The sequence below is a fragment of the Manis javanica genome, chromosome 11, assembly GCF_040802235.1.
Source record: "Manis javanica isolate MJ-LG chromosome 11, MJ_LKY, whole genome shotgun sequence".
NCBI classification, from domain to species: Eukaryota; Metazoa; Chordata; class Mammalia; order Pholidota; family Manidae; genus Manis; species Manis javanica.
In genome coordinates, this window is record NC_133166.1 from 4203700 (window position 1) to 4231054 (window position 27355).

A 27355-nucleotide genomic window follows, 5' to 3' on the forward strand; every position below is an offset into this window, starting at 1 on the left:
CCCTGTTCTCCCTCCTCTCGCTCCATTCCACCCACCTGCTTTCGTGCAGTTCCTCAGACATAGCAGAGGCACTCACCTCCTTCGTGCACACATGATCACCTCCTATGGTGAAGCCCCACCCTAAGGAAGATTGCGGCCCCATATCTTCTCTCCAACAAGCCTGATTTCATTTGCCTGCCTCTACTTGTCCTTTTTTTTCCCAGGGACACATCCTCTTAACCTACTATATATAATTTCTTTTGTTTATTATTTATCCTCAGCTACAAAACTAAGTTCCATGAAAGCATGGAACTTTGTGAATTTTGTTTACTAATGTTTCCAAAGATCCCAGAACAGTTCCTGGCATATAGCAAATGCTTGATAAATATATTGAAAGAATTAATAAGTATTTGAGAGTATTAATCCAAAAGGTGGAAGTGCTTCCTCTGCCTGTAAACTTGCTTATATTTTCCATCATGATCATAAATACACAAGTAACAGGAGACCTCTTTTGCCCCCGTTTCCTTTCCTTCTCCTAGCTCTTACTCTGTCTTTCTTACTTTCATCCAAACCACTCGTATATGTATCCTGTCCTGCTCGTCTGTCATTCTCTCTCTCGGTCCACTATGATGAAAGCTCTCTGACCCCATGATCTCAGGTGGAAAAGATGGCCTTCAGTTGTCAGATCCAGCAGACTTTTTTCATCCTACTGAATCACTTGTTGGCATTCTCTCCCTCAAGTTATGTTATCCTATCTCTTAGTTAGCCCTCTTTGCAGTCTAGACATAAAGCTTTAATGATCGTCTGTGGAGTGATGACTCCCAAATTTTTATGTCCACCTCAAGCCTCCTTGTTGAGGTCCAAGAGACCTCCCGAAGCCTGGTACTCAAGAAGTGTGGTCCTCAAGCCATCAGCTTTGGCATCGCCTGGGAAATTCTTTAAAATGCGGAATCTCAGGCCCTACATCAAACCCTCTGACTTGCGTTTGAACAAGATCCCAGGAGATTTGTATGCACATAAAAATTGAGAAGCCCTAGAGTGCGGTAAAGAGTACAGCATAGAGCCACAGTGCCTGGGTTTGGCTCTGGCTCTGCCGCTAGCCATATGACCTTGAGCGACTTGGTCTCTTGTCCTTTGGTTTTCAGTGCATAAATTTACATCTCAATGAATTAAATAGGAGCTGGTGTACAGTAAATATTCTAATAGTAAGTTTCTCTTTATCCCATTGCCATTGCTATAGTTGAACCTTAATTATCTTACCTGGCCTATAGCTGTAACTTCCTACCTGACTCTACCTCCCGTTTTCCCCTCTCCCCACCTCTAGCCTATCCACTAATGCCAAAATCATCTTTGTAAAACACAATCTTATATGTCTTTTTTTAATGGTCCCTTAGCACTAATAGGAACAAGTCTAAACTCTTCCATGGCATTCAGAGGTTTATGTGACCTGGTCTAAACCAATCTCTTTGGCTTCTACCTCCTGTTTCTGTCAGGACCTCCTAAGCTCTAGTGGTATTGGACTAAAAGTTAAGTTCCCTGGGCCCAGTGGAGTTTATTTCATTCTTTTGCATCCTTGCCCAGGCTGATCTGCTCTGTGGAGTGTATTTCTCTCTCTTCCATCATTTCCTTTTGCATCCACTTACAGCTTCCCCTCCTCAAAGAAGCCTTTCTTGACTTCCCTTCAGAGTCAGGCTTCTTCTTTTGTGTCCTCAGTCTGCTTGGAGCAACATACTTTTCACAGCACCATTCGCATTCTGCTGGCAATTATCTATATTATCTATTAACATGTTTGTTTTCCCAGTCAGCTTATGAATTTCTTGAAAGCCAAGATTATCTTTTATTTGTGATTGTTGGCCCCTAGCAGAGTACCTAACACATTGTGGGTGCTTAATAATGTTTGCTTAATGAATGAGTTTTGTGACTCTTAGGAACAGAAAATTATATACTAAGCTAGGCTGGAGTATAATTGTTAAAACATCTAAAGAGTTTTGAGAAGACCCTATAGCTTGAGCATTTAGCATTTCCTAACAGGGCAGCTGTAGAGATGGCTTAGTGAATACATAGTTGCTTTGAGAGAACCATCTCATTCTCTTGATCAGTGCAGAAGATCCCATGTTTTCATATATGTCTGCCTAATCTCACTAGAACCAACCAGATATAAATAAATTGTTAAGAGAATTGGCATTCTTTTTCCTAGACACAGTAAATTTCAAAGGAAAGAACAGATATTTTCATGTAAGTAGTATTCCAAAAAAACATTGTATCAAGTAGAGGACATTCAGTAATTTTTTGATCAGGTGAAAGAACATTCATTGAGTACCTTCTGTTCTGCACACAGGGAGATACAATGGTGATAAATCAGATGAGGTTTTGAACTTGAGCTTACAAGAGGTGGAGGTGAGAGGAAAGACATAAAAAACAGCTAATAATTGAATAAAATGCAAGCCAGTGCTGAGTGTGATGATAAAGAGTGTAAGTTGTGTGGTTAGGGAATAGTCTGTATCAGCCAGTGCCATGGTATGTTGGTTCCCAAAGCACACTTGAGAACAGCTAGTTTAAGAAAACTATTATGTCTCTTAAAAAGAAATACAGTATTTTTCTTTGTTAAAGTCTTTGTAGCACTATAGTCTTCTTTAGAAAAGAGCATGTCTTAAGAGTGATTGTTAGTACTGTGCTTATAAGGTAATCATTAATCAAATCTCACAGATTTGATTATTTTCCTACATGGATTTCCTGGCATTTTTTCTTTTCCACTGTGAAAGCTTATTCCTAAAATGGTAGATCAGTGAACTAATGCATCCAGGGCTGGCACTTTATTATGGTGTAAAATTTTCTTTGTTTTGAAAGTTAAAAAATTTGTTTAGGAATTCCACCCCCTTTTTCAGATGGTATTCCTGGTGCCTAGATTATTAGTTATCATGGGGGGGATATAATCATTCTGACCTTGGGGAAGTTTTTGCTGTATCTTGATTCCATCAAATGTTTCACAAAGTATTTATAAACCTTTGAAGCTTTACATTCTCAGAATAAATGGTATAACACCATCATGATCTACAGCACAAATTGTGGAACATAATTTTCTTAAAGGTATTGTGCATAAATACTGAAATTGGTAAACGGTTGTTTCCCAGACTTCATAGTTTATTTTTTATTTCCAGGTGAACTATAGTGGAGGTTTTGAACCTTTCAATGTTCATCGTTTCAGCCAGAAATTTGTGGATCGGGTAGCTAATCCAAAAGATGTCATCTATTTTTTCAGGCATAGAGAACAGAAGGAAAGCACAGGTAAGTTATTTTTACAAATTAAAAAATGATCTTATAGGGTTTATGTAAATCAGTATTTACTAAAAAAAATTATAATGAAAATGTTTTAGTATGACTCTTTCTAGTATCTTAGACAAATAAACCGACAGTTGGAATAATTTAATCTCTTCTAAAAATAAGATAAATCATTTTTAAACCTGTGGATAGCAATAAGAAAATGGAAGTCTTTCTCTGCAGATGTAATTTTTTTAAACAGTGCTGCTGAATGACACATACAGACCTTAGAGATTTATTGCTCAAAATGAAATTATTGTTTACTATACATTATTAATGGTCAGGAAAATAAACTTTCAAATTTTGCCTTATTAAGTATTTCAACTTTAGAATATACAGTGATTTAGGAAGACTCCGGTCTTTTGAAATAAGAGGTGCCTCACAGTTTGATGTTTTTGATGATCGGGTAATCTCCAATTAAATTTCATAAAAACTAATTGCACTTATTTTCGCATTTATCAAAGCAGGTCATCTGACTGGAATAGTGCTTCTTCATAAGAAAAGCTGGTCATGTTAAATATAGAGGTTATTGTGTTTGAAGTTATTGAGTTAGAGAATTTTCATCGAAATATATGGTCCTTGTTTACAAGTAAGCTACCTAGGTTTTTATTAACCTGGAGTTAATGGGCTTTTGTTTTCAATGTCAAATTATGATCAGAATCACATTGTGTATGCTGTAAATTCAGCCTGAAACAGTCATTCAGATGTTCACATGGAGTTCATAGAATATGGTTGTAAGGGGAAAAAAAAGTCCATATTAGAAAATTACATTTCCATGCTATTTTATTATTGCTTAATTGATAGTGGTTTACTTTAATTGTCCATCCTTATCAATTCCTTGAAATTGTATGGGTGTAGCAGTCATAAGAATACAGGATACAGAACTATACCTTATATTACATCAGTTGTCAGTTTTGTTCTAATGATTCCTTGTTTGTTTAAACATGAATTACTGAATAGAAACAATGGCTTTCTTGTGTGTTTAATTGAAAGCATTTTTGTTGTTTTGGCCAGCTCTGCTTCTTAACTAAATATGTGATGCTGTGCTGTTTAGTTTTCTTGTGTGTCAAATGAGGCTAATAACTATGCCTCCTAGGATTGTTGTGAGGATTAAATAATGTGCCGTGTGTAAATGGTCTTGACAGTGTCTGGCCCAGTAAAATGTGGTAATCATTTTATGGAGTCATATGAATTCTACTGTCTTAAAATGCAAAAAAGAATTCTAGTTCACTTGTCCTGACCACTTTGCACCAGGCACGCCAAGCTTTTTGCTTCTTTACGCTTTAAAGTGTTGCATATACCTAAAATATTTTTATTTTTCCCTTTTTGCTTAGTGAATCGTATTCCTTCTACAAATCTTGATTCAAATAATAGCTGCATGTGGTATCACAACATTATTTTCACCCTTAACTGAGAATTAGTTTCCTCTCTGTGTGTCCTATTCTCTATTCTGGCCTCTGTTGTAGCACTTACCATCTTATATTGTAATTGTTCTCATGGGCAAGGATCCTATCTTTTTATCATTGTGTTTTCAAATACCAGGTCCAACATGTGCTACCCAGTTAATATTTGTGATAACATAATATATAATAATAAATAACCTGGCACAAAAAATAACCTGACAAAGGTTATTAGCAGAGCAGAGCTTGACTTTCAACCCAGGATTCTTTTTATTCTTTAGCTACTGTTTTCGAGACAACCATTCCACTTAGGAATGCAGCAAAAGTGCATTCAGCAGACATTACATCTGTGTTCTAGAATATTAAAAAGACACGAACTTAAGGGCTGAGATTTAATTAACACTTTATAGTGTTTTGCCAAGGACATCTTATGTGAAACTGGCTTTTTTGGGTTTTTTTGAACTGTGAGTGTGTGTTGGTCACTATTAGTAGAGTTCTGAGCACTGCCTTGACTCATCGTGAGGCACCGGCAGCTTTACCCATGATTGCTTTTGTATCATCAGAGCAAATGCCAATATAGTGGAAAAGGTGAATAATATCTTTGTATTGTTATGGAATTGTCTTGTTATGAAACTTAATGACCTTGAGCACCCCCTGAAGTAGTCTCAGGGTCCCCCCAGGGTCTGTGGACCACTCTGTGGTGCAGGAGACACACTACTTGGAGATACAAAAAAAAAAAAAAATTCAGACTTTGGAGAAAGGACTGTGGCTGCTGGCAAAAAGCTCAGTCATGTTTTTGCCTCAAAATTTACCACATTAAGCAAGTTGGCAGTGGATAAAGTTTGGCCATATCTCCTCCACTGACAGCAAACTGCTGTAAGTTTGGTCACTTTAACATTATAGTAGAAGTTCCTACATATTTCATGGACTTCCTTTTTCTAGGAGAAGAGATCAACTTTGGGAAATTCATCACAAAACCTTCAGAAGGAACAACTCTCAGGGTAGAAGACCTTGTAAAACAGTATTTTCAAACTGCAGAGAAGGTAATTTCTTAATTACAGTCCACATTTGAATAGTTGCTATCTTATAACAACAGGTTATATATATATATATATATATATATATATAATTGATAGTATAAACAAAAGGGATCCTGAAAATGTTTTTGTGGAGTAAGTAAAGTGACAGTTACATTCATTTATAGTTATAATACATCAAGAAAAATAAGTGATTAGTGTAACTCCGGGGGAAAATCCCGGGGCAAAATACCTTTGAAACCGAAATCAGTTAAAGGGAGAAACAAAGTTTAAGAAACCCGTTTATTGCTTACAAGCAGTTGTCTGAGTCTCTCTCGACCTGCTGCCACAGCTGAGCCAAAAACTCCATCCCACCTCTCCAGTCCTTCACTGGCCCTTGTAGTTACTTGATATGGAGATGGACTACCACTCTTCACCCCTTGGAAACACCTATTGATTTGGAGATGCACTAAAGCCAGGCAAGAGATTCTGGAAATACTGCAATTTTATCCACACTTAGTTAATATTAGTTATCAATATTATTATTATCCTATTATTGTTGATGTTGTTAATCCTCTTAGTTTGTTTTTATCTCTAATGCGTAAGTCTGATTCCAGGAGATACTTATTTTGTATGTGTATGTAATTTCAGAATTAGCCATAGGATAGTGAGTATACTGTCATGAGTATTTGCCACTTTAAGATCTGGTTTAATTAGTTTCTTATTGTTACTGAAATAAATCTCCACAAACTTAGTGTTGTAAAACAGTACGCATTTATTATCTTATAGTTCTGTAGGTCAGAACTCTGACACCAATCTCACTGGATGAAAGTCAGGGTGTCAGCAGAGGCGTTATGTTCCTTCCTGGAGGCTCTAGGGGTGAATCGATTACGTTTTTTTTTTCCAGCTTCTAGAGCTGCCCACATTTCTTGGCTCATTGCCCCTTTTCCACCTTCAAAGCCAGCACTGTTGTGTCTCTCTGGCCATTTTCCCCCAGTTACATCACCCTCTGACTCTTCGGCTCCCTCTTCCACGTTTAAGGATGCTCTGGTTATCCTGGGCCCACTGGACAGTCCCTGATAATCTGATTTTACAGCCAGCTTCATTCTGTCTGTAGCCTCCATTCTCCTTTGCCATGTAACATACTCATAGACCGCAGAGATTAGGATGTGGATATATGTTCGGGGCCATTGTTCTGCCTACCACACTGGCTAACCTAATCTCTTAATCATCAGCTGCCATTTCTAATTCTGTCTCCCAGCCAGGTAGGCCTCTTCATTTTCACCTGTCTTAGGCTCTACTCCTATTTCTTGTCTTTGCTTTTTCTGACCCTTAATATTTATCAGTAGGCTTAATCGCTGCCCAGTGTTTCATTTTGTTTTGTTTTCCTTTCAATCACTAGATAACATTTTTGTCTTTTCCCTGGTACTGGTTCTGTAATATCCCTGGCTGATAAAAAATTATTTTAAAAAGAGTAGATACTATTTTCTGCCATCCAGTGATTCGTATCTCTTGCAGAATGTGCAGCTCTCACTTCTAACAGAAAAGGGAATGGGTGAAGCAGTACAAGAATTTGTGGACAAGGAAGAAAAAGATGCCATAGAGGAGTTAGTGAAATACCAGTTGGAAAAAACACAGCGGTTTCTTAAAGAACGCCATATCGATGCCCAGGAAGATAAAATCGATGAAGAGGTAACTAATTCAGGGTGGATAAGTCTGTTTAGGTACTCTGTCCTGAAGAGTAGCTCTGACTTACTTTCTGATAAACCACTGTTTAACTTGCCTGATTTGTTTAGTTTCCTCATCTGTAAAATTAAGGTGATAAAATGAGGATTAAATTAGAAAAGGTCTAATAAGTCTTAAAAAGGCCTAGAACAGTCTTAAACATGATTGATACCCAGTAAGTGTTAGTTTTGTGCCCCATATCTTCTCTTGAAGATAATGAAGTGCTCTAAAATGAACCTTGTAGGATGAAAATTTCTGCTCATTTCAATTTTTTAGTAAATTTTGGTTGAGATTTTGGATTTCATCTAGAAACTACATTGTAGGCATAAAAGCCGTGGAAGAATCACGGAGGAAATGCTCTTTAGATTTGACTACATGGAAATTTTAAATGTTTGCATGTCATATTGTCAAAAAAGTTAAATGGTATTGACTTTTTTTGGAAATACTGGAAAAAATATTTGTATGTGGGCAGAAGAAAAGGTAAATAAATACTCAATATCAAAGCACTCTTATAAATCTTAAGACAAATACTAAACATTTCAATAGAATAATGAACAAAGACATGAATAAGTGGTTCACAAAAGAAATACAAATGGCTAATAAGCATATGAAAGTGGTGTTTAGCCTACAAAAATCAAACTCAAATTAAGTGTATTTTTATTTGTCAAAGTGACAACAATATGAGAAAAGTATTTTGTATGCTGCTGGTAGAGTATCAAGGTTGGACAGCCATGCTGAAAAGCAGTTTGGAGTGTATATCAAGAGGCTTAAGAAGATTTGCCCTTTAACTCAGCCCTGGGAAATTTTCCTAAGACGATAGTGAGGTAGCGATTTGTATATGGTGTAATTTCTTTGAAGTGTTATCTGCAGTGGGGGCAAATTTAGAAATGTTTTGGTAAAATAGTTGTTGATACATATACACTATTAAAATACTATGCACCCACTAAATACACCTTTGAAGAACATGGAAAAATATTTCCAATGTTAAGTGGGAAAAGAATTCCAAGATAAAAAACTATATACAATTTGATCTCATTGATTTTTTTATTTTATATGCTAGTGTTTATGTACATGCAGAGAACGGAGGAAAATATTCCAAACATTATCAGTGATTATATTCAGGTAATGAGATTATAGGTGATCATTTTCTGTATTTTCCAGATTCCCTCTTAAGTGGAAGAACAAAACAACATTCTTTTTTTTTTTTAACCTTCTTTCAAGGTCCCTTTTTTTTAAATTAAAATATCACTGATACACAATCTTATGATGGTTTCACATACATGACACAGTGGTTCAGCATTCACCCATACTATCAAGACCTCACCCCCTCCATTGCAGTCACTGTCTTTCAGTGTAGTAAGGTATTATATAGAGTCATTAATTGTCTTCTCCGTGTTGTACTACTGTCCCAGTGACCTGCCTGTATTGTGATTGTGAATTATAGTGCTTCTAATCCCCTTCTCCCTCCCCACCCACCCTCCCAACCCCTTCTCCCTCCCCACCCACCCTCCCAACTCCTCCCCTTTGGTAACCACTAATCCCTTCTCCATGTCTATGAGTCTGTTGCTTTTTTGTTCCTTCTGTTTTGCTTTGAATAACATTCTTTTTTAAAAACCATTCTCTTTGACTTTGATTTTAGTGCTTTAGTTAACATAGTTCTCTTAAAACCTTACGGTATCATTGTACACCTAGTAATATTCAATGCCAAGTACTTTTCGCAGTTAGGGTAGGTAAACTACACTCTAAAACCACTCACTCTGTGACTCTGGGTGTATTGGGTTCATAAATTTTAGTAGGGATGGATTTCTCAGTTAAGTACCAGAAATAAAACATGACTATCCCATCTAACTGTAAAGTGCAAAACTATAAAACTCCTAAGAGACAACATAAGAGAAAACCTAGGTGGTCTTGGGTATTGCAGTAACTTTCTAGATATAACCACAAAGGCATGATCTGTGAAAGAAATAATTAATTAGCTAGACTTTATTAATATAAAAAACTCAGCAAAAGATGTTAAGATAATGAGAAAATCCATGGACTGGAAGCAAATACTTACAAAAGATATATCTGATAAAGGACTGTTATCCCAAATTTACAAAGAACTCATAAAACTGAGCAGTGAGAAAACAAACCACCTAATTTACAAATGGACCAAAGACCTTAACAGAGACCTCCCCAAAGAAGATATGCAGATGACAAGTGAGCATAAGAAAAGATGCTCCACATTATGTGTCATCAGGGAAATGCAAATTAAAACAATGAGTTGTAATGCTACATACCTATTAGAATGGCCAAAATCTAGAACACTGACAATACCAAATGCTGGTGAGGATGGGAGCAACAGGAACTCTGATTCATTGCTGGTGGGTGTGTGAAATGGCCCAGCCACTTTGGAAGAATGTTTGGCAGTTTCTTATAAAACTTAGTGTACTCTTACCGTGTGATCCAGCAGTTAATGCACCTTGGTATTTAGTCAGAGATGTTGAAAAACGTACATCCACATGAAAGCCTGCACATGGATGTTTAGAGAAGCTTTATTCATAATTGCCAAAACTTGGAAGCAACCACTCTGCCCTTTAATAGGTGAAAGGATAAATAACTGGAAATATCCAGGTAAGGTAATGTTAAATTTCGTGCTAAAAAAAAAAGCTATCAGTGTGTGAAAAGATTGATGGGGGCACCTTCAATGCATATTACTAAGTTGAAAGAAGACCATCTGAAAAGGCTACCTACTGGATGATTCCGAGTTACAATAAAAAGGCAAAATTAAAGACAGTAAGAAGACAGTGGTTGCCAGGAGTTGAGCTGAAGGCAGGGGGAGGGATGAATAGACAGGCACAGAGGATTTTTAGTGCAGTGAAATGACTCTGTGATACTGTTATGATGAACACATTCATTACTCATTTGTCCAAACCCATAAAATGTACAACACCAAGGATGAACCCTAATGTAAGTTACATACTTTGAGTGATATGATGTGTCAATATAGGTTCATCTGTTATAACATGTACCAGTTCTGGTGGGGGGTGTTGATAATAGGGGAGGCTATGCATGTGTGGGGCAGGGAGTATATGGGAAATCTGTACCTTCCTCTCAGTTTTGCTATGAACCTAGAACTGCTTTAAGAAAAAAACCAACAACAGCAGATAAACAGAAAACCAAAAAACATGACCATCCCTACCCAGAGTGATACCATGGCTCCTGAGAAGGTCGGGGTGGCGGGTAGCAGAGGAGAAACATGGTGGCTCAGACAGAGCATGGACTCTGGAACCAACTCTGTGTGCAAAATCAAAACCTTTACTACCTGTGCAGTAGTGGTGAGTAGTGAGTTTTTGAACCTTACTGAACATCAGTTTCCTCATCCATAAAATAGGGATAATCACAGAACCTCCATTTTTGTGAAAGGTTAAAAAATTAGTACGGATGAAGTCCTCAGAACACAGCCAGCACAGAGAGACTACTCAGTATTTTTGCTCTGACTCATGTTTTTCTTCTGTGAATGCCTTTGCGCTTGTGGTATATCTTACACCACCTCGACCACATAGTTTGTAATAGTGCCCTGTCAGCTTTGTAAAAAATCACTCCTGTAAATTCCCCCCTCTGCTGAATCATAACAAGCATTTTTACTTCTTTAATCTTAAAAAACAAAATTCTAGACCATTTCCATTTAGCTGCTACTTTATTTCTTCCTCTTTTATAGCAGAATTGCTTCAGAGTTTTCTGTATTTGCTGCCCTCGTTCTTCTCCTTTTTCCCTTAAGTGCAAACCATTGAGAATTTTGGCCCCTTCATTCCAGTGAAGCCACTTTTGTCGAGGTGTCACCAGTGACCCGCATCCTAAATCCACTACCATTCTCATCTTAAATCTCATTGTACCGGTCCTTGAAACCTTTTTCCCTTTAGCTTTTAGGACCCCTTAGCTTTAGGACCCCACACTCCTGTTTTCTTCCTATCTCGCTGTGCGTATTCTCAGTCTCCATTGATGATTCCTCTCATCTCTCCAGTCTCCTAAGCCAGTGTCCCCTGAACTGAGTGCTTGGCCCCTTCTGTATCTGCACTTACCCCTTGTAATCGCCTCCAGCTTACTGGGTTTAAATTCCATATGTTTGGTGATGAGTTTCAAAAGTCTAGCCAAACCTCTCCTCTCAACTTAAGACTTCTGAAGCCAGTGGCCTGCTAGACATTTCAACTTGGATGTTTAACAGAGATCTCAAACTGTTAATATCCCAGTCCAAACTGCTGACTCAGCCCGTGGTCTCCCTGTAGTGTTCCGGGAAAGCACCATTTTCTCAGTTTCCCAGGCCAAAAACCTTGAAGTCACCTTTTATTCCTCTCTTTATGTCACCTGTGTCATGACTGTCTAGAAAGCCTTTTGGCTCTATTTCAGAATATGGAATCTGATTACGTCTCAGTACCTTCACCACTACCAAGGGTTCTAGGCTTTGCCATTTTTCACCTAGATTATTTCCAGTAACCTCCAAATTTGTTCCTGTTTCTACCTGTGTCTTCCTCCAACCCACCATTCTGTCTTCCAATTCAGCTGTCAGTGACCCTAGTATATTTCCTATCAAGTCAGTCCTGTCTAAAAAGGCCCTTAAAGTTGCTTACAAGACCTTATTCCAACTGGCTTTCTCTTTACCATCATTTCTGCTCTAGCCACAGTGACCTGCTTGCTGTTTCTTAAACATACCAGGCATACTTCTGCCTCGGTGCCTTTGCTCACATTCTTTCCTTTGATTGGGATGATTTCGCCCAGTTATTTGCAAGACTCATCCCCTGCCTTTTAAAATCTTTGCTCATATATTACCTTCTCATTGAGGCCTTTCATATCATCCTATTCAGATGTAACCTCTCCTCAAGCACTCCTTACACTCTTCCAGCTTTATTTTTCTGTGAGTTCTTACCACCGTTTGCAAAGATTTCACAGGTTCAGATACTTGAAAGGACTCACAAGACTCCATGGAGCATATGCATTTAAGGTTTTTATTTAAAGGCAGAGGATACAGTGCAAGAAGAAAAAGATCATATGCAGGCTTTAGGGAACTGACAGCAGGCGTAAACTCTCTATGTCCTTATTTGCATACATTGGTTCCTGGATTAAACACCAAGATTGTGAGAAGTTTGCAAGAGATTATTTATGCCCCTCTGGTCATGTAATTAAGCCACGCTGACTGGTTATGCGGGTTGAAACCCTTCAGTAAATAATCTGGCAGTGGGGATACCCGAGGCTCTCTAGAGATGGGAATAGAGTCTTCCCAATCTAGCTGTAAATTAACTCAATCCAACCTGCCTCCTAAAAACAATATAACATATTACTGGGTACATATACCTACGAGTGTAAGCTCCATGGAGGTAGGATTTTAACTATTTTGTTTACTGTTTTGCCAATTTCTATAGTAGTGCCGGGCACATAGTGTGTGCGTGTTTCATGTGTGCTAAATAAATTGCTAAGTAAATAGAGTTTATCTGTAATTGCTTAGCTATATTTTAAGAGCCTGGTTGAGCAGGACCCATTAAAAAAAGTCTTTAGTATTCCTCTTGGTTCCAGGACCATGGTCAGCAAACAGTGAGCATTTGGTAGCTGGCAGGTTAAAACAGATCTTCAGAGACTCATATAGCTCAGATACCATTTCAGAGAGCTTCCTGGATGTCTTGCAGCCTAGTGCATAAAAATGATTTGAGCAATGTAATAAATATTTCAATCATTTTAAAAGAGAGATTTTTGTTTTCACCTATTTTACTGAAGCATAACACCCATAGGATATTAGAATTTTTTCCTCTGCAGTCTGACAGATTATTTTTCAGTGACATGGAACATTTTGGCCACAGGTAATACAGTTTTTCTTAGGGCACATAGATATATTTTAGAGTGCATTTCTGAAATTTTAATGTAAGTCACTGGGAAAATAATCACTTGTAAGACAAAACTATACTTAAATTTCCAAGTTTTATTTTTGTAATGGAAAGCATTTCTTAATCAGCTGTAGTCTCTTATTTTATATTTACATAACAGGATAAGTCACATGCTTTTGATATACTCTGTTTTAATACAGGTACGTCGTTTCAGAGAAAGCAGACAAAAAAATACTAATGAAGAAGATGATGAAGTTCGAGAGGTAATTTTTGCTGTAAATTCCTATACTTATATGTCAGTTTGTTAAACCAAATAAATAAGTTTATTTAGTCATTCCACAGGGCTTAGGTTAGGTGGCTAGAACTGAGCACAGAATGGCTGAAGATAGGTGCCTTTGGTTTATTCCAGTTCAGCCTACAAATAATTTTGCCTGCTGTCACTCTCTTTTTTCTTTTACTCTTGTCTAAAACTTAATTATGTGTTGGATGGTGGTGGGGGGACATACACAGTAAGAGCCATTACTAATCAAAATAATACACAATTACTTTTCAGAGCATCTTACTAGTATAAAATAAAATCTTACCCTACTAAGCTGATACTATTTTTGGGCAAAAAGGAAGAAACTTAGTTTTTTTGGTTAGCAATATTACCGTAGGTAAATATACAGCATCTGCTGGTCTTTCTCAAATGTTGAAGTTAGCTCGATCACTATAGTCTGTCTGTTCTCCATCTCCGCAGTTTAGGAACTTTGGTTAGCAACTATTTACTTAAATTCTGGGCCTCTGTCTGGTACTTGATGAATTCATGATTGAAATATGTTTTCCTATTTTCTAATTTTCCTTAGTTAAAACACTAGTTTCCTAGTTAAAACTAGATTGCTATCTAGTATTTAAAAGTTATCAATTATTTACTGTTAGGATTTTGTCTTGATTGCTTCATTCAGCAGACACTGTACTTCTGTTACTGTCTGGCCATTTTGCTTTTAATTCTTAGGAATGCAAATATGAAAAAGGTATGATCCATGTCCATCAGAGATTCTCAGTTTAGTAGGTGAGACAGGACATATATGTAGAAAGAAAATATTAAATCTTATGTCCTGAAGTTTCAGTCTCACTGAATTAATATAAGTATCCTACTATTCCATTATCATTATCCTAAATAACTCAGAACTGTAGCTCACAGGTGGTGAATCGGAACAAGTTGAAGTACTTGACATAGACTTCAAACTAACTTTCACAAGTTCCATTGTTTTCTCTGCTACCCGAAAAAAAGAATTAATAGGATCCCTCCCCCACTGCTCCTACTATAGTTATTTTTTGCCTTGTTTTAAGTACACCCCTTAGGTAAAAGTCAGTACCTGAGATGTTACGAAAAAGGAAAAGAATGATGCTTAAGGAGACGGGGACCCTCAATCTGCTTTTTTTCCCCCCTGAACCCTTCTAAAGGAATCCTTGTTTAGTAGTTGATCTCTTCATGATTACTAGGTAATACCACAGGCTTTAATGGCAAGCAGCTTTAGACCCTGACATAGGAAAAACTCTTTTGTCAAATAGTTCTGCTGTACCGTCTCTAGGGGCCATGAGCCAGACTGAAAGGCTTATTCTTTTAAATAAAACTTTCCAAGTGTGCATCTGATTTACTTCATCATGTTTCATTCCATACAGGCTACTTTAGGATCCAATGATTCCACTTACCTGTGTAATTTTAAGGAAGAGGAAAGTGGTATTTTTAGTGTTATGTTTTTTCTTTCCCCTGTTTTGATAAGAGTTTAATGTTCTGTGTTTATTGTGTGGGAAGTCACCTCCCAAAAGTTGTACCCTTGTTCATTAGAATATGTAGAAATATGAACAGTATAGTAACTCAATTAATAACCTTCGTTTAAAAAGAATATGCTTACACAATCTTCTGAATGTCTCATGTTGTCATTTCACTGCTTTCTTCCATTTGAACTACTTACACTACCTCCAGGGAGTAAGATAGGAAATTTTTGCAACATGAACTAACATTACTAGTAATAGTGCCAGTATTAGCTACAGTTTTTTCCCATACCATGCTTTTCATTAATTGCCTGAAGTAATTACAAGACTGAAAGCTACCACTATCCACTAAATTTCACTCTCAACATTCCTGATAACAGTCGTCCTCCTAAATAAATGTAGTGGAAAAAAAAGAACTGACTACCTACCTGGCTCCATTCATTACTGTTTTCAGGTGGAAAGGTAAATGGTAATTACTGAATTTTTGCTACATTCATGACTTACACTATTTGAGTTTCCATTTTACAAATGAGGAGCCTGAGATCAGACTAAAGGCCATGTGGTGGGGCTGGAGTTTGAACCTAGTCTAGATGTTTCCACCATTCCAAGTCCTGTCAGAACTTTTCTCCTTTGTTCTATTAATATGGTGAATTAAAACATTCTATTATCGACCCATACTTGGTATCACTTTGTAAACCCCCTGGTAATGCGCGTACTGGTTTTTCCATATGCTCCTGGATTCTCTTTTTCAGCTTTAATATTCATAAGTAGGATGGTAATTTTCTTTTTGTACATGCTGTCCTTTGTCAGTTTCCTGTACCATGTTATGCTGGCTTTCTAAGAAATTGGAAGATTGCTTTCCTTATGGTCTGGTACTGTTGAACTAGCAGTGGAATTATCTGTTCTTTGAGGATTTGATAGAATTTATCTGTGAAACTTCCTGGTGGTTTTCTTCAGGGGTGTAGTTCTAACAATTTTCTCTAACTTTTCTTCGATAATTAGTCTTTTGAGACTGTCTGTCTAGTCTGTTGAGACTGTCTTTTCTTGGACCAGTGTAGGTAATTTATTTTCCAAATTTCTTAGAATTGAGAAGATTATTTTGTCACGATTATTTTAATTTTCCTTGGATCTTTTTTCCCTCCATTTTCATTTCTAATGGCATATATTTGTCTTTTCATCCTTTTTATTAAGTTATTTAGTGATTTTTTATCAGTGTGGTTTTGTCCCAAAGTACCAGTTCTTAGATTTACTGATTCCAATGGACTTTTGTTTAAAATTATAAATTTTCAGTTTAATCTTTATTGATTTCTTTTTCAATACTTTCCTTGGGTAGGTTTTATTTTTTTCTAACTCTTTGAATACTAAATTCACCTAGTCATTTATTCTTATATAGCAGGTTGTAGACTTTCTTTATAAGCACTGTGTTGTTTTATATATTTTGATATGTAGTATTTTTATTATTATTTTCTAGATATTCTATATTTTAGTTTTGTTTTGCAGTTTGGAAGCACAGGTTTTTGCTTTATTATTAATTCCTAATTTTACTGCATGGTGATTAGGCAGTATAATAATACGCTTTTTACAACTTAGAATCTATTGGTATTTTTCTTAGCACTCCATTATCAGTTAAAACGTATATTGTTCATTTTCACAGTGTTGTAAAGTTCAAAATACATTGATTAGATCTATCTTATTACATAATTTAGGTTTCCTTTTTTATTTTAAATCTACTTTTTAAAAAATAGATACCCTCGTTCTTGTTATTCATGCAGCTAAATTCTATAAAGTCACTGCAAACGCTAAATTAGTGAATCCTGAACCATATTGCTCCCAGGGGAAATACAGCATTAGATCCCTACCAGCCACTGGTTATAGAATTTTTGTCAGCTAATCAGTACATTCTCTTTTTCATTTGATTTTCTGTTTAAAGACAACTTATTTAATATCTGCTATGGATTCATTTGCATTGAACTCATGGCCAGCAGCCCTGTAACTCATGCCTGAATGAAGCTTATCTAACACATGTATTACCTTCAAAGGCACCTACAGCCCTCACAGCCTTCCTGCACTTAGGAGCTCTCAGTGGCACTTCAGCACTACACAGGGGTGGTATTAGAAACAACAAAATCACCAACCAAAGGCACAAAAATGTAAAAAACGTGGCTCTAAATTACTAAAAAACAGGACACTTGTTTCAAGTACAAGAGCAGAAACAGAGAGGCAGAGTATCGCATTATTCAGTTTCATCTGAATAATGTGTGTCTGACAACTCAGAATTGTTGCCACTCTGCACATGTCCACAAATGACACGAGGGTATCAGGAGCATTGCTCTTGCAATTACAAATAAATTTTGGGACATAGGTGAATTTGCAATTACAGAAACCAAGAATGATGAGGACTGGCCGTACTTCATCTGGAACAAGAAAGATGAGTTGAAATCCTTTCTGCTCTTTTCCTTTATATTTGTTGTGGTATTCCCTAAAGTTTTTTCTTGTAATGATGAGTGCCATGTTGAGCCCTTCATGTAGTGTTTTAGGTGTTGGTTCGCCTAAGCTAAGGTGATCACAAGGCTGGATTGCCTCCCACCTTCCACCTCCCACTTGACACCTACCAGTACCCTGCCTGCTTTGTTCTCATCTCATTTTGCCTCTCCTTCAACTGCTGGTGTTATGGAGAGCTTAAAAAGGCTCTACCCATGTCTTAGACCCAGAACTTTTCATTCCAAGCAAGAGAGACTGTTGTCATGGCCCCTTGGGAATTATAAATCAGTTTTGGAGAGCTCTACACTACCTGGAGGAACTCTTCTCAACCTTGTCCCTTAGCCAAGTCAAATATTCATTATATCCATTAAACTCTTCATAGATTTTATGTTTTGAGGCTGGAGCTATTTTCTAATTTTATTGAAAATATATTTTCTCTTATTCTCAATTTTATTTTAGTCTTACTTCTTATTCTCTTGTTACCTTTTAATTGGTTTAAGGGAAGGGATCAGGACAACCCCTTTAATTTTATATTTAATTGAAAAACCTGGACTCATTTCAGAGTTAAAATATTTCATTAAGTCTCAAACTTGTTTTCTCTAGACGGTTTCTTATGTTAAAATTTGTGGCATATTCTTAGTCCTAAGGCTTTTATTCTTTTCCAGGCCTTTAATTTATATATTCAACTTAATTTTTTTTGTCATATATTTGTAGTAGATTATTACTCATGTTTTTATGATTACAAAAGTAGTATTTTAGAAAGAGTATATTGTAGAAAATTAATAATGTTCAAAAAGAAAAAATAAAAACATCCTAATATTTCATCACCCACAGCTAGCAGCTCTTGTAAGTTTTTTTTTTTATTATTAAGAGCCCCATTTGCATGGAGTAGCTCAAATGATGGCAGTTTTTTACAAATGGTGTTCAGTTAAGGGTGATTGCTAATATTCCCCCAAGTTCCAAAAGTTTATCTTCCTTAGCAAACCTTTTCAAGAGGTCTCACTTTTAGGTAGTGTTGTAAGTTGATCTTACAAATCATAGCAATTGGATTTGATGGGTGCAGGAAGGTAATTCTCCTGTTCTACATTTTTGTAGCATGATTAAAGAAAAATAATACTGTGGACAGTTTGATAATCGTTCATCTGAATGACCAGATTCATGACTTAGGATGCTGCATTACCTACCAGTGTGTTTTTCTCCTCCTCATCCCTCTCAGGCCATGACCAGGGCCAGAGCCCTCAGATCTCAGTCCGAGGACTCCGCTTTCGCCTTCAGTGCTGACGACCTTATGAGTATAGATCTGGCAGAACACATGGCTGATGACTCGAACGATAGCTTCGCCGCCACAGCCAACAAAGGAAGAGGCCGAGGAAGAGGTCGAAGAGGAGGCCGAGGACAGAATTCTGCTTCAAGAGGAGAGTCTCAGAGGGGAAGAGGTTAACACTGAGTCCTGCCTTTCACACAGATTCAGAATTGGCAATTGAGTAGGAAATACAGAATTGTATTGCTGTTTTCAGAATTGAGTTACACCATCCTTTATATTTTTGTTTTTATAATGTATAAAGTTGATCTTTAAAGTATTTAAATAAATTTTGAATGGCCACATGCACATAGGGTTTTAATTGCTCTTAACACTTATTTTTTACTTCATTGTCTCTTACACAGTAACTTTTGGGCAGGTTTAATGTCATAGTTACTTTACATGTACAAAGTAATAGGGAAAAATATGAGCTGCTGAGGAAAATGGCTAGCTAATGGCTGTGGGCAGCAGGAAGGAAACTCTAGATCATAAAAATAATCATTTTTGTTACTGTCCTAAGATACAAATGCCCACCGTCTTAGAAAGTGGCTTCATAAAATCCATTAAAAAAAAAACGACCCCAAAACAATGTGAGTTCTTGAAGTAATTATTATGTGCTTTCATTGTATTTAAAGTGACACTATTGTCATTGAATTGTCCAAGTAGTAGAAAATTGGTCTTCCTGATGCATTATATATAAATCCATACCTCGGAATATTTTTTAAATTGTTTTTATTAAATTCTGTATCCATAGGAGTGTTAAGCTGATAAAATAATTAGTATTTTAATTAAAAACTTGCAGGGAGAGAAATCCTTATCTTCCAGTGAGAATTATTTTCATTATCCTTAAATTTATAAACTGTTCCCTTCAACTTCACTTGAAACAATATGAACTAAATGTGACTTAAGTGTAGTCTTCGAAAATTGATCGGACTAGATGTTTCTTGCTATAGATATCTTTTCACAGGTAAACTTATGTTTCAACATAACTTTATTTACATTTCATGTTGGTGGTTTTTTAAAGCAAAACCTTAGCTACTGCTGGAACTGCATATTGACCGTTCTTTATTCTGACAGGAGGCACTGGTCTGGAGACTTCTACTCGAAGCAGAAATTCAAAGGCCAGTACGTCGACATCTAGATATATGTCTATTATAGATGGTGAGTATAGGCAGCAAATGATTTTTAACTGTGTAAATTCTAACATAGGAAGGCCTAGGAAATCGCCGTTAGTAAACCTCATTGGTTGATACTGCCATTTGAGGGGTCCAAAAGGTTATTAGGATCACAGGGTAAATTATTCTTTAAAAGATCTTTGCTATTCATCAGATCCATTGAAGAGGGTGAGCTTTAAAGTTATTTTTTCCACTCCCTTACTTTTAGACAGATTTGATTATCCTTTTTATAGAGGAATCACTAAGACATAGACATAGAAAAGTGCATCAGTTGGTCAGTGTATCGCTAATGATCAAGAGAGAAGGACCTGCTTCTTCATGTACCATTTGCCTTCCTCACGCTGCTTTTGTGTATCTCTGCTGTTAGCATAGAGGAGTCAGGTGAGCTGTACTTAAGGGAAGTTACAGTTAGGATTCTCTGAATGAATTTTTGTATGTTTAATTGTCTAAAAATTGGCCTCAAAGAGGGCCTATTTTTATAAACTAATCATAAGTTTATAATAAACTTTAATATTATGGCTTTGAGATCATTGTAAGTTGTTAGTAACATTTATGAAAGTACATGTTAAAATAGGTGGTATGGTAATATTTTTTCTACGTAGCGTTAAGTATATCCTTATGTATTTTGTTTGCATTATCTTGCCTATTTGAGGTAAATTATTGTCTAACTTTTATAGCAAGAATTAATGTTGACAGATTGGAAAGTTGGACTAAATTTCACAAGATGAAATTTATCAAGGGCAAAATATAAAGGGCACTTACAATCAAAAGGGCAGCTGTAAAAAGAGTTGTGAAAGGTGTGTGACTTTAGCAGCTACCCAAGTAAAAAAGACTCAGATCAGTAAGAGTTGTGCAGGTCAACCCAGCTGTCCAAATCTAGTAACATCTTAAGCAATATTAATAGCAGTAGTGTATCTATATAGCAAGAATGCTCTCCTTCTGTACTGAATTCAATGCATCATGTCCAGAGTACTGTGCTCCTCTTTGGGACTATATTTCAAGAAGGAAATCAACTATGTATGATCCTTGAAAAGAGAAACCATACAATGTAAAAAATGATAGACTAAACTTGGGGTGTCTAACCTGGGAAAAATTCAGGTCTTCACGTAAACTTTCTGTTGTGAAAGATGGCCTACATTTGATTTGTACAGTCCGAAAAGTGGTTTTAAATCTGTTTTGAGTTCTGGATTCTTAAGAATCTGAAGAAAGCTATGTCTCCTCTTAATTAGGTCCTCAGATGCAGTTGTACTGAATTTCAAAGGATTCAGGGATCTCCATGATGCCCATCTATGGGCTCTAGATTAAGACCTACTAGCCCAATAAGGATAGATGGAAAAAGCTAGAAGCATAGAGATTTACGTTTAATATAAGATAAAATAGACTTGCAAGATTTAAGAACAGCTTTGCCTACTCATTGTATTGATGAGGGAGCTGAGCTAAGGAATTTGCCCTAGATTGATAAAACCACTGGAAGTACTAATAGTAGCTAATATTTATGAAACAGTTACATCATGCTTCTCAACAGCAATATGGGATGGTGCTTATATCATCCCTGTTTCCAGAACAGAACTGAAACTTCAAAAGGACAGGCAAATTACCCCAGGTCTCACAACTATAAATTCTAGAGCTTAGATTCCAATCCCACTTTCTGTAGACTCCAGAAGCAGTGGTTAACCACTATACTAGTTTCCAGAGTGAGGTAATATTAGAGACCCAGCTGCTGCTACTCAGTAGAGGAGACTGCATTATATAGAATAACCTATCTAATTAATATGAAGGGGGAGTAAACCACCTCAGAAGGGAGTTGTGACCCCATGAAAGGAGGTTTTAGACATTTACTGGATGACAACTGACACTGGAGAAAGGATACACACATCAGATTAATTAAATGAATTCCTATCCAAAGTTCTGTTGCTACATGTTTGCATAGGGATGTTCAGTGCTTGAGGAGAGCCAGCTGAGATTCTTAACTTTTGACTTCAAAAGCCTGTTGTCTTTGTTGCCATTTAGGAAATGGCGTTCAGGAAAGTTTGTTCCATTCTTGGCAGGACTAAGATAAAAGCAAAGGAGGAAAAAAAGAGAAAAGGTATCATGGTAAAGGATCAAGTGTGAATTCAACATGTAAAAAACACTTAACATTCAACTGTGTGACTCTGGACATGTCACTCACTCTCCTACTTTGTTTACATGTAAACTGGAACAACAATCTCTACCATATGGGTTATTTTAATCAAATGTTAGTTATTGCTATTACTTTTATTTTTTAAGGACAAAATAGGGAGATAGAAGAGGGAAGTGAATAAAATATGTACACTTACATGTTAAACCACCAAAAGTTGGTTAGTGTGCAACACAGAGGCAAAGATTACCCACCTTTATCCTGGCTTGTTTCATGTGAAGCTTTCCTTGACACCAGGAGAACTAATCTTTTCAAGTGAGTCTTTGTGTTTCCATTGTTATTGCTAAGAAATCAGGTATTAGTGAAGCTTGTTGGTTTATTTATTTATTTGTTTTTAAGTAGTCTATTTTCCATCCAGCAAGCTGTCTTTGGTGTTCTGGCAGTTTCACTATGGTGAATCAGGATATGGGATTCTTTTCTAATACTTCTTAGGATTTACTGGGCTTTATGAAACTGAATTGGTGTCTTTCATCATTTCTAGAAAATCCTTAGCTGTTAATCCCTCAGATACTACCTCTACACTCTTCTTTTTTATCCTTTCTTCTGGGTCTTCAGTTAAATAAATATAAGATCTTTTCATTCTGTTCTCCCATGACTATTAACTCCTCTTGTATTTTCTGTTTTATCTTCCTGTGCTACATTCTGAGTAGTTCTTTCTGATCAATCTTCCAATCACTCATGTGTTCTTAACACTGTGTACTGAATTTTTAATTTTTATGTTTTGTGGGGGAAAGGAGTAGAAATTGTACTTGGTTCTTTTAAAATATACTATGTCATTTTTGATAGTTTTTAAAGTTCCCCACAGATGTTTTTAAGGCTGTCTTTGGTTTTTGTCTGTGCATAGTCAGGACATTTGTTTCATATTGTGCATCCAGTAACTCTGTGTCTGAATGTCTTTGGCTTCTATATTTCTTTTTCTGTTGGTTCTCACTTTTGTGACTCATTTCCTTGCATGCATTGTTATTTATTGTCTTTAAAAAATTACCAACAGGAATAATTTGAGATAAAGCAGGAAGATGTCTTCCTTCAGAAAAGTTTCATATTTGTTTCTCTATGCTTCTAGGAACACCACAAATCTTAGACCACTTTAAACTACATTTAAGTGTATGACTTGAAGACTAGCCAGGTGACATATACTTGTAAAATCCTGTTTACATTTGCTTCTCTTCTTAACTATTGGGGTCCCAGCTTAAGGTAGGGAGGAAATGCTTTAGGTTCCCCACCTCGAGCAGGCCTTGACCTGTGGCAGCTCTTTCCCTTTTCCTACAGAACTGTCAGAACCAGTATTGACGTTTCCCCAGATCAGCAGGTGTCCTCAGGGAATAGGACTCTGCTTGCCTCTCTGAGTTCTAATTTTTCTTCAGTTTTATTGTGTTAATTCTTTACTAAGTGATCAGCTCTTTAATGACATTGATTGTTTTTTAGCATTTGATGTAATGTAGCTGTTTGTTTTCAGCAGAGGTGTTTGTCTGAATAACCTAGCTTATAGTGAACAGATACAGAAATTTTTTATTAAGGTATGATTGATATACACTCTTATGAAGGTTTCACATGAAAAAACAATGTGGTTACTACATTTACCCATATTATCAAGTCCCCACTCATACCCCTACGCAGTCACTGTCCATCAGTGCAGCAAGTTGACAGAGATCCACTATGTCCCTTCTCTGATACACTGTTCTTCCCATGATCCCCCCACACCATGTGTACTAAACATAATACCCCTCAGTCCCCTTCTCCCTCCCTCCCCACCCACCCTCCCACATCCCTCCCCTTTGGTAACCACTAGTTCATTCTTGGAGTCTCTGAGTCTGCTGCCATTTTGTTCCTTCAGTTTTGCTTCATTGTTATACTCCACAAATGAGGGAAATAATTTGGCATTTGTCTTTCTCCACTTGGCTTATTTCACTGAGTATAATGTCCTCCAGCTCCATCCATGTTGTTGTAAATGGTAGGATTTGTTTCTTTCTTATGGCTGAATAGTATTCCATTGTGTATATGTACCACATCTTCTTTATCCATTCATCTACAAATGGACACTTAGGTTGCTTCCATATCTTGGCTATTGTAAAAAGTGCTGTGATGAACATAGGGGTGCATATGTCTTTTTGAATCTGAGAAGTTGTATTCTTTGGGTATATTCCAAGGAGTGGGATTCTGGGTCAAACAGATACAGAAATTTTATCTTTGTTTTCTTTCTTTAAAACTCACATATGGCTGCCCCCTTTGCACCCATAACTCTGTGTGTGCCTCTTGGGGGTTTTCGTGAGCATTTTTCCACTTTCCCACTTTAGCTCCTTTCAAAACCACTATGCCAGTGAAGCTTTCAGACATTCTTTAATGCCTCTTGCTCTATTACTCATTGATAATATAGAATAAAGCTTCTGTTTGAGTAGAGAAGACAAGGGACCAGTTAACGGTGCTTTAAAATGCTCACAAATTAGCATGACTAATCATTTTTTTAAGGTAATAATATTCATTCGTAGAAGAGCCTATGTAAGTAAGCCAGATTACTATGAAACTTAACCATTAGAAGCATAGAGAAACAAATATGAAACTTTTCTGAAGAAAGTCATCTTCATGCTTGATCTTAAATTATTCCTGAACTGCGCTTAGGAAGAAGTCTTATTGTAGTGCCTTTCGCAGCAGATGGATGTGGTGAGGAACCCAGGCTCTAGAGTCAGACCTGCTGTGGTCAGCCAGCTCATCACCTGCTGGCTTGGGGCCCTCGCACTGGAAGCCCTGGGAGAACAGGGACTGCAGCATTCTCGTTCATCATTGTATCTTTAGTGCCTGGCACATAGTAGGTGCTCATTGAATATGGAAAGTGACAGAATGCAGATTACTTGGAGGTTGTATAGCATAAAGGTTAAAACATGGTTCTAAAATCATAAAGCCGTTGGTTTGAGTTTGACTCCTTGATTTATTACCTGTGTCGACCAGCAAGCAGACTTTCCATCTCTCAGCTTGGGTGGCCTCATCTGTGAGATGGGGTGACAACTGCATTTATCTCATTGAGTTATTTTGAGGATTAATGAGAAAATAAATGTGAAATACTTAGGACAGTATCTATACATATTAGACTTCTAGTAAGTATAGACTGTTAATTATTCTATAAGCTTCAGGTCCCTTAGCTATAAAACTGGGAGTGTGGTACTGATTTTACAGAATCATTCTAAGTATTAAGTGAACTTATGCATAGACATTGCTGAGCACAGCACTTAGACTCCAATAAATTAATTCTGCTGAGTATGAGTGGCAGTGTTTACAATAAACCCAAGAAGATGGATGTTTTATAAATTAGTCTAAATTTGTCTTTTATGGTTTTGCAATTGAATTGCTTCCTTCTAACATTGGGCCTTCTTTTTTTATTTTCTTTTGAAAAACAAGACTGACCTTTTAATTCTTTTGTGTAAAATACTTTTATCAGGTTAGATATGGTATTAAGTCTCTGACAAAATACCTAATGGGGTACTATCCATAGTTAACTATAAATTTGGGACAGAAACTTCTGGACTATAATTTCTATATCCCTATTATAAGTGGAGGACTGAGGAGATAAATAAAGGTTAAATTCTAGCATAACAAGCTTTGTGGAATGTAGAGATTTGTTTTGTACTGGAAGTTTATTAGGAAAGGTAGACATTACACTCACAGTCAGCAGCGGTTGTAAATAAGAGTTGACAAACCCCGATTTTTCTGTTGAAGTTTGTTTTCAGAGGATGGTGACCACATTGACTAGAAGATGACTTGGAAGCTTCTGCCTCTGCATTTACTTTAGCACTGTGGGTACCACTGCTACTATGTCTTCTTCCACTGCTGGTTGCAGCATTTGAATACCTATCGCTTCTAGGTGCTTGCCTAAACAATTTCCACTATTACCTACCTCTTTTTATCCTTTCAGCATTTTCCTGCACGAGATATTATTAATACTATTGTTACGGGTTGAGTTTGTTCTCCTCGGTTCCTGTTCCTGTCGCAGCAAAGAACTGAAAGGCAGAGGCACAGTAGCAGAATGAAAGTTTTATTTGAACGCACTCCAAGGAAGGAGCAGGCCAGAGTCAAGGGAGACAAAGGCAGACCGCTTACTGTGAGGCTTCTTCTGTGGGGTGTTGGCAGGGCAGAGACGTCCTTGATGGACGGTCTTTGGCCTTGGAGGCTTGGCCTAACTGGTGAAATGGGGACATGGGCTGTGCTGATATTTTCATCTGGGGAATGTCTGTGCTTGGAAACTTCTCATCTGGAAAGTTGTTTATCATCTGGGGAGTGTCTGGACATTCTAAGTCACTCCTGGTCCTTGAAAACTTCAACTAAATCACCTCCCTGAGTCCTTTCTGGCTCTCTGGTTTTACCTGGTTAACTCTTCAGTCCCTGTTAGTGGGCTTTACTGGCTTTATTCTCCCTGCACCTGTTCATATCTCTCCTTCTGCCTAACACTGTTTCATAGGTGGGGAAACTGAGACTTAGAGAAGCCAAGGAACTTGGCCATAGTCACCCAGCTCAGTAAGTCAAAATGAATGTTACTCTAAAGCCAGAGCTTTTAATGGCTGTACTGTATTGCCTTAAATAAGAGCTTAGTGCTTATTTATCTTAACAAACATTTATTGCAGATAAAAAGAAAGGAGGGCTCTTGTTTTCAATTATCTGAGAGTTTGAGGAATCAGTTAGTGATTAACTATTGAGCAGAGGTATTTTTGAATGAGTCATGATTGCTGGCTTTCTTATTCAGTTGCACTATTTATTAGCCTTTTGAGTAGTCAGGATTCCAGCATGATAATTGGGTCGGGTGGATAAGAGCTCTGCTTCTGCCCTTCATCTCTCCTCTCAGGTAGGTTTCACAAGACTGCAGATACAAACTGGAATAGGAAAAAATGAGCAAATCATAAATTTAGGCTAGGTTAGAGATCCCTGAGTTTTGTGACCAGGAGAATTTTGGATTTCGTGGGGTTCTTTTGAGCATTTGGCTTTTACAAGTCCTCTGTCTTTTTTTTCTCCTCTTGCCCTGTTGCTTGGTTTGGGAGTGAGACTGTAAGTCGGGACCCTCTGTTCCCGGCTGGTTCCCCTGGCAACCAGCCCCCAACTTTACATGGAGGCCAGTAGTCATCTCATTAACATAACAAAAGATGCCTTTATGGCTCTCATTAGTTAGGAAATTCCTGGGGTTTTAAAAGT

At 37.1% G+C, this 27355-nt stretch overlaps 1 protein-coding gene across 6 annotated transcripts in view; it reads left to right on the forward strand.

The window, feature by feature from the left end:
- Positions 1 to 27355, forward strand: part of MRE11 (MRE11 homolog, double strand break repair nuclease) — a 61397-nt gene that overhangs the window by 20504 nt on the left and 13538 nt on the right. For 5 of the 6 annotated variants that reach the window (XM_017654645.3, XM_073215837.1, XM_037010985.2 and 2 more), the window contains 6 exons: positions 3138 to 3264; positions 5640 to 5740; positions 7232 to 7405; positions 13491 to 13553; positions 18746 to 18965; positions 19907 to 19990. In XM_017654645.3, coding sequence (XP_017510134.1) covers positions 3138 to 3264; positions 5640 to 5740; positions 7232 to 7405; positions 13491 to 13553; positions 18746 to 18965; positions 19907 to 19990 — 769 coding nt within the window. The remainder of the gene's footprint in view (positions 1 to 3137; positions 3265 to 5639; positions 5741 to 7231; positions 7406 to 13490; positions 13554 to 18745; positions 18966 to 19906; positions 19991 to 27355) is intronic. The other variant, XM_073215839.1, reaches the window with a different exon arrangement.